Source organism: Prinia subflava, chromosome 12 (assembly GCF_021018805.1).
Source record: "Prinia subflava isolate CZ2003 ecotype Zambia chromosome 12, Cam_Psub_1.2, whole genome shotgun sequence".
In the NCBI taxonomy this organism is placed as follows: domain Eukaryota; kingdom Metazoa; phylum Chordata; class Aves; order Passeriformes; family Cisticolidae; genus Prinia; species Prinia subflava.
In genome coordinates, this window is record NC_086258.1 from 929,757 (window position 1) to 937,529 (window position 7,773).

A 7,773-nucleotide genomic window follows, 5' to 3' on the forward strand; every position below is an offset into this window, starting at 1 on the left:
GGCCTGGCTGTGCTCAGCTCCTCCTTTTTCCTTTACTAAAGCTATAGGTGCTTGCCAAACGGGCTGTGAGCTGAGGGCCAGGGCAGCACCTCATTGCCCAGGCACTGCCTGCACGTGGCAGGACCTCATCCGGCAAAATCTCCCTGTTCCCACAGGGACAGCTGGGACACTGCAGTCTGAACCTCTGTCTTGAGTGCTGACCAGACTGAATGTCAGGGGAAGCCTCAGGATATTCTGTTATCTCCCCTACCAATATCCCACAAACCCAGAGAAGTGAATGCAACCAAACAACCTCCAAGCTCCAGAGAGATCCTGCCCCATGTACAGGCTCTAACAGGATCCTCTGCCCCTCCCCAGGCCCTCCGTGCCCCCAGGACCCCCTGGCTGTCAGCAGCGAGCAGGGCAGGAGCCAGCTCGTGCCTTTGCTGTGGCTGGAGAGCAGCGAGCCCTGCAGCCTGGCAGAGCAGTGCTGCAGAAATCATCCAGTACTATGTAGGTCAACACTGGCAGCTGCAAAAAAATTATGTACCCTGGAATTCAGGAGAGAGAAAGAGGGAGCTGCAGGCTGGGCTTGAGAGGGTGGACGGACAGTCACAGAGAGAGTGTGGACATCATCAACCCTCCTGATGGGCACTCTTGATTTACAGCACATGTATGAGGTACCAGAGCAGAGGCATGCATCAGTTACCTTATCAGAATATATAGACATGCGTGTTGTCAGACCAATGACAGGGATCCTGTAGAAGCCAGCTGTGTATGATACAGGTGTTGGTGTTAGGTGGTCGTTGGGAGCAGGAGGGTGACTAACTAATATTGCATAGACCTGTAGGACAGGATACACGACACAAACATTATTTCACGGGAGCGCATCGGCCATCGAGCGTGACTTTTTTTTCCCTTTTCTTTTCTGCAATGCTAAACAGCCCCACGTTAACACGGAAATCGCACTGAAATGACTGGGAATGGGGAAGCGACGGCTGTGCTGGGGGCCAGGGGTGCTGTGCTACGGAGGTGATGGCTCTGCTCAGGCCTTTGTCGTAATGGAATGCCGTGCCCAAGCACTCCGCTCGCTAAACGAATAACTTCCATGGATTACAGATTAAAGGGAAGCATTTCCCTTCCAGTCACACTGCGTAATACGATTTCTTTAACCACACATTTAATACTCGGTTGTAATTCCCCTCTGAGGACTATTACGAACCAAATGGTCAGCTGGGACTGTGGCGGGAGCGGGAGCACGGAGCCAGGAAGCGAATCGGCCATCTGGCCCTGGGCAAAGGCACTGGCAGAGCCCGGAGGGCGGGGGCAGGAGCCGCGATCTGCCCTCGGAGAAGGAACTGGGCTATACCAAAACGGGGAAGGAGGATCGCGGCAAAATTCCGCTGTTACTGCAGAGCTGGGATTTTGGTCTCCAGCATGATCCTACTTTGTCTCAAAGCGAGAGGAAGGGGCTGGGTAATTAATCCCTGGGAATGCTCTATGACACCAATACCCTTTCACAGCACAAGGAATGCCCCCAGCTGGTGACAGGTCTCCAGCGAATCAGTGCAAGGACTTTGATGTCTGGAGGCAGCAACTCTTCCTTCTCCAAGCATTTGCCCAAGCCCCAGGATGTGCTCAGCGCCCGGGCTGGACAGACAGAATGCCAGGACAAGAGAGGAGAATGAAGCCTGCCTGGGGAAGGAGCCCTGGGGGGAGAGGGAGGATCCTGCTTGGCATTGGGAGGGAGTAAATGGAGGGTGCAGAGGGGTTAGGACAGGGGCTGGAGACCCTGCGTGGGAGTAGGGAGAAATGGCTAGAGAAGAGGTTGGGCAGGTCCTGGGGACGCAGGAGGAGGGGAAGCCCTGGGCAGAGGTGCCCGGTGCTGACACAGGGGTGAGCCCTGGGACAGGAGCAGTCCCGGGGCAGGGCCGGGCTGTGCGGGGCTCGGGCTGTGCCGTGGCGCACGGCAGCCGCCCGGAGGAGCCATTTTGCGTGCGCGGGCTGCCAGCCCCTCCTCTGCCTCGCAGCCCCCGCTCGGGCTGTCCTCGGGGGGCCCAGGCACTGGTGCCCCGCTGCGGGCACAGCTCCGGGACAGCCCCCTGTGTTGGGACGGAGCTGGCGCCCCGAGCGCCCCAGGGCTGCGCCTGTGCCCGCACCCGCCCAGCGCTCTGCGGGTCTGCGCGGGGACCGGCCGGGGGACACGGCCACGGCAGCCCGGGAGCGGCGAGCGGAGCCGCGCTCGGTGCGGGACCGGCGGAGCCTCCCCTGCTGCCAGGGGACAGCGGGGTCGGGGACAGCCCGCGTTGCCGGCCTGGCCGCCACCGCAGGGATGTCCCCAGCTATCTTCCACCTCCACGCCGGGAAGCTGAGCTGCAAAGGCTGCAGCTGTCAGCTCAGCTCCGCGCGGCCCCTCCAGCCCCCTGCCCTCGCTGGCCGTGTGTGCCCGGGTGCGTGCACGCATTTCGCTCAACGCCGCTCCGTGGCGGGCGTTTCATGCAATTCGGGTGCGCGCTGGCCCCTGCGCACGGCCCCGCAGACCTGCCGCATGTGCTGCAAGAGGGGAGGGTCTGTGCATGCCTGCCCGCACCCCATGGCCCCGACTGACGGGCTGGGGGTGCTTAGCCGGGCTCTGCACGCAGAGCACACGCAGGGGAGGTGGGGAGGCCACGGGCTGCCCCGGGCTGCACCCACCAGCACCGAGGGTTCGGGCTGCACCCTCAGGTGCGCTGAGAGTGACCCGGGGACAGAGGGGGGAGGATGATCCTGTGCTCATGTGCACAGTCATACACAGCACACACTGGGTCTGTGTGCGTGTGCATGCTGTATGTGTCTGTGTGACTGTGTCTGTGTGTCTGTGCATGCTGTGTCTGTGTCTGTGTGTCTGTGCCTGTGTGTCTGTGTGTCTGTGCATGCTGTGTCTGTGTGTCTGTGTGTGCACGCTGTATGTATCTGTGTGTCTGTGTGTCGGTGCCTGTGTGTCTGCAGCCCCAGCCGCGTGTGCCCGTGTCCTGGGTGTGTGTGTGGCAGTGGGTGTGCCAGATCCCCACACACAGTTATGTGTGTCCATGTGTCACAGCAGCTGTGCACGCTGCCACAAGTGCAGACATGTTGTGTGTGAGCCTGTGTTTGCACAGCAGTGCAAGTGTGCACGTGGAGTGTGTGTGCGCATGGAATGTGTGTGCACATGGAATGTGTGCACATGGAATGTGTGTGTGTACATGAAGTGCAGCCCAGGGGCATTCCCACAGTGTGTGTGAGTGCAATCTGTTCCCTGTGCCCACATCTCCCCCCGCTTTGGGGGTGCCCGTGTGTGCCCACACCTGGCTCTGTGTGTGCCCATGGTGGGTCTGTGTGTGGTGTAGGTGCACGTGAACATTGCTCTGTGCATGCACAGCTTTGGGTTGACATGTGTGTGCACCCACTCAGTGCATGGGGGCCTGTGTGTGCCCAGCATGTGTATGTGAGCCTGTTCAGGGTGTGCGTGTGAGCCTGTGTGTGCTCAGGGTGTATGTGAGCCTGTTCAGGGTGTGCGTGTGAGCCTGTGTGTGCTCAGGGTGTGTGTGAGCCTGTTCAGGGTGTGCATGTGAGCCCGTGTGTGTTCAGGGTGTGTGTGAGCCTGTTCAGAATGTGCGTGTGAGCCTGTGTGTGCTTAGGGTGTTTGTGAGCCTATTCAGAGTGTGTGTGTGAGCCTGTGTGTGCTCAGGGTCTTTGTGAGCCTGTTCAGGGTGTGCATGTGAGTCTGTGTGTGCCCAGCTTGTGTGTGTGAGGCTGTGTATGCCTGGGTATGTGTGAAGCTGTGCATGCCTGGGCATTATGTGTGTGTATGTGTGGTCAGGGGCTTCATGTGTGAATCTGTGTGTGCCCAGGGGATGTGAGTGAGTCTGTGTGTGTCTGAGCTTCATGTGTGAGTCTATGTGCTCAAGGGCTGTGTGGATGCCCCTGTGTGCCCCAGGGTGCTGCTGTGAACCCATGTGTGCCCCGGGGTGCATGGGTGACCTCATGTGTGCTCTGAGGGGTGTGTGTGAGCCCGTGTGTGACCCGGGTGGGGATTGCAGGTGGCCGTGCGTGCCCCGGGGGGTGTGTGCAAGCCCATGTGTGCCTGGGGGCTGTGCGGGTGCCCGTGTGTGCCCCAGGGTGTCTGTGGGTGCCCGTGCGTGCCCGGGCTGTGTGCGGGTGCCCGGGGGTGCCCGGGGGTGCCGGAGCGCGCAGCCGGCCGCGCTTACATAAAGGCTGCAATGCGGGCAGCGCGCCCCGGGCCCGGGCAGGACCCGCACGCCGCGGCCGGGCCGGGGGGCACCGCGGGGTCGGGGCGGGGCGGCCGCGGGGGCCGCGGCTCGGGTCCCGCCGGGGACGGGGCGGGGAGGGGATCGCCGTCCCGGGGTACCTGGCTGGAGATGAGGTCTTCACAGACGGACAGGGCCATCTGGATGGCGTTGGGCTTGTGTGTGACGGAGGTGGCGTTGAGCTGGAGCTTCCAGGTACCGTGCCGCTTGTTGGCCTGGTTCACCGCCTCGCGGAAGATCTGCTCGTGCTTCTTGGTGCTCAGCACCGCGCCGATATTGACGATCTTAGGGTCGCAGCCGGCGCGGGCGAAGGACGAGGAGAAGAGGAGGGCGAGCAGCAGAAGCCGCATGGTGCTCATCCACGGGCGGCCCGGAGCCCGCCGGGCCCCCCGCGCCCCCCGCCCGCCCGCCCTGCGGGCCGCCCGCCCGGCTCAGCGCGACCCCATGGGCTCGGCCCGGGCTGTGCCCGGCGCTCGGCGCGGGGCTGCGGGCGCTGCCGGGCGCTCTCCCCGGTGCTGAAGCGCCCGCGCCGCTGCCGCTGCCGCCGCTCCGCCCCTCCCGCCCCGCGCTGCCGCAGCGCCCGCCCCGCGCCCGCCCCCGGGACCCCCGCCCGCCCCGGGCGCTGCGGCAGAGCCCCCCTCCTGCGGGGAAAGCTGTGCGGGGCCGTGCAGGGCTGTGCGGGGTCCGTGGCACCGCTCGCAGTGCGGGTCCCGCGGTGCCCGTGCCGGCTGCGGGTGGTCCCGCAGCTCCTGCGAGTGTCGCTAGTGCGGGGTTGCACAGCTCGGCCGGGGCCGGGCTCTGGGGGTCCCGCTCCGCCCTTTTTTTTTTTCACCTGCAGCGCCCTTTCGGGATCAGGGCATTCCCGGAGCCTCGGAAGGAGCAGACGCACCAGGCATTCAGTAAACCAGGGCCCGGGGGTAAAAGGCGGTCTGTGCTCTTGTTCTCACACCAATATTCCCGCTTATGCAGCACCTCTGAATAGCACACTTCTAGTGCTCTGCCTGGGGACAGCTGCGTGTGACACGGACTCTGTGATGGTCTGGGTGCACGCCAGTGCTGGAGAGCCCTCCTTTGACCAGCACAGCTCCTCGGCAGAGATGTTCAGCAGATGCTGAGCCTGGTTCCTTGGCTTCTCTCTGACCCTCCAGACAGAGCCACCACTCTTCCAGACATTAGCTCATGGGGCAACCAGCCATTTCCCTCCATTAAATTCACCAAATTACTCTGGGATATGACCTTAAGATTTCTCTGCTGAGGAGATTTCTCGGGGTTCTCATCATCTGCCTGTTGTTGGGCTACCATTAGCCTCCCTTAAGGAAATGGAGGCACAGCAGCCAGTGGCCAACATCTGGAGAGCAGTCCAGCTCCATGGCAGAAAGAGACTGAGTTTCACTCCTGGTCTGTGTCTGTCCTGTTCCAGGGCCAGAAGGGTGAGGTGGCCAGAAGAGCACACTGCTCCCCAGAGTTGCCACTTTGGCCTTTTTGAAGAAAAACAGCAGGGTTGCAGGTAGTGGGGGGTGTTGCTTTATCACTGCATGGGACAAATGCCACAGCCAGCCCAGGCAGGGAATAGAGTGAACACAGCAGAACCAAAACCACCAGGGATATTTTTACAGTGCCATTTCTGGGGTGCTGCTGCAGCCCACCTCTGTCCTTCCTTTGCAACGTGAGTTGAAGCAGAATATTTTCCCCCAACGCAAATTTTCTCACTGGCATCTCTGAAGTGCGAGTTGCCATGGAAACCATTTTGCCTGTGTCCCACATTGCCCACATGCACTCGGAAGGAGCTGCAGGAGCAAAATGGCCGTTGTGTAACGCTGCAGGGCTCAGCCTGCCAGGGCGCCGGGGTGTGCAGCCTCTCCCAGCTCTGAGACCCCTCAGGAAGCTGCAGAGCATCCTTGGGGGAGCAATGAAATCCATGGAGGTCGTGATGCGCTCCGTGAGAGAAGGAAAATGGCCCCACCTCGCCTTAACTCTTGCAGTGCTTGGCGTGGAGCTCCACACCAACCCTGCTGTGTTCTTGGAACAGACTTCCAGGAAAGCTTAACCCTTTTCAGTGTCATTCCCACTCCTCCACGCATGGAGCTGAGGACCTTGCTGGATTCACATGGTATGGGTTTGTCTTGAAGGGACAAAGGGTGAAAGCCAAAGAGGGTTGCATCCCTGCCCTCAGTCTGCACCGAGCTGCCTTCAGTCCTTCCTCTGCCTGTCAGGGGCACCTGCAGTAGGTTGTGTGGGAAGAAACTGTTCTGGAGTGGCTGTACAGACCTGGATCATGGTGGGTGTGATGGCAGTAGAATAACAAAGTCAAGACCTGGCCACAGCAGGTGGCTTGGCAGAGAAAACAAAGGAAAAAGGCAGGCTTTGAAACGTTATTTGGAGTGCAAGAGCTCTTTCCCTCTTATTACCTGGGGTTCCCTGCAGGGAGGACTGCAGCCATTGAGTCCCTCCTGTGCTGCCCAGGAGTCTGGGATGACCATGCTTAGGAGGCAGGCTCTTCCCTCTGTGCCTCCATTCATTTTTTGTCTCCAGAAACTCTTGTATCTGGCACAGTTGCAGAGACCTGAAAAATGCCTGCTTCCCTCTCAGGTCATGCCCCCCATCCATGTTGTGCTGGCAGCAGGAGCAGCCTGGATGACAATTCCCCGCAGACAGGCTCAGCCAGCACAGATGTTGTCACCGCACGAGTGTCCCCCTTGCTGTGTCCTCAGGCTCTTTGATCCTCTGAAGGCAGAGGGAGCGTGCAGGACTGTCCCAGGTGGGAGCTGTGTCTGTGGGGAGCACAGCCACATCAGCCACCAGCCGATCCTGGCAGCCAGGGGTACTCTCTGCTTTCCCTGCCTCCTGGTACATCGTGGCAGCCTCCTTAGCCATGATTGAGGGCAAGAACTGACCTCGGTTGCCTGTTAGCAATTAGTGCATTGTGATCCTGCCCTTCATGTGGCACCTTCTGGGTGCAGGGTGTTGGACATGAGCAGGGGAGAGGTGTTGGTGAGGTGTCCCTTACCAGTGAGTGCTGTAATTCCTCCCACAGCCAGAGTAACCCGGTGTAAAACCTGTCTCGGGGTAAGGCTTCAGTCCCAGTGGTAGGAAAGGCAATAGGGAATTTCATAGAAGACAAAATAAGATATTAGGAATATGCAACTTGTGCCACTCCTTGTAGAGCTACCAAACAATTCTTCTTTTGAGAAAGCTGAAATGGAACTGGGAGCAGTAACTGCAACAAGGCTGTGGAAATGCTTTCTGTGTACAGCTGCAGGGTTAATCTGAGGTGTAAAACAGAGCAAAGCACACGCTGAGTGCCCATGGCAAGGCTCCAAGGCCTGGTACTGAAGAGCTGCTGTGGGATGTGGGTGTTCCTACAGGGATGAAAGGATTTGCAATGCGGTTGCCACTTCAGTATTGCTGCCTTTGCTCTGGAAGCGAACACTGGTGATAAAATCTGTGAGACAGCAAATAGTGATGCCAAATCACTTGGATTCTTTGATAAGCACAGAACTGGAATGCA

At 60.0% G+C, this 7,773-nt stretch overlaps 1 protein-coding gene across 5 annotated transcripts in view; it reads right to left on the reverse strand.

The window, feature by feature from the left end:
• GRIN1 (glutamate ionotropic receptor NMDA type subunit 1) overlaps positions 1-4,624 on the reverse strand; it is a 38,289-nt gene extending 33,665 nt beyond the window's left edge. For all 5 annotated transcript variants that reach the window (XM_063409679.1, XM_063409677.1, XM_063409678.1 and 2 more), the window contains exons 1-2: positions 4,367-4,624; positions 689-823 (exon numbers count right to left, since the gene is read on the reverse strand). In XM_063409679.1, coding sequence (XP_063265749.1) covers positions 689-823; positions 4,367-4,624 — 393 coding nt within the window. The remainder of the gene's footprint in view (positions 1-688; positions 824-4,366) is intronic.
• Between the last annotated feature and the right edge of the window lie 3,149 nt (positions 4,625-7,773).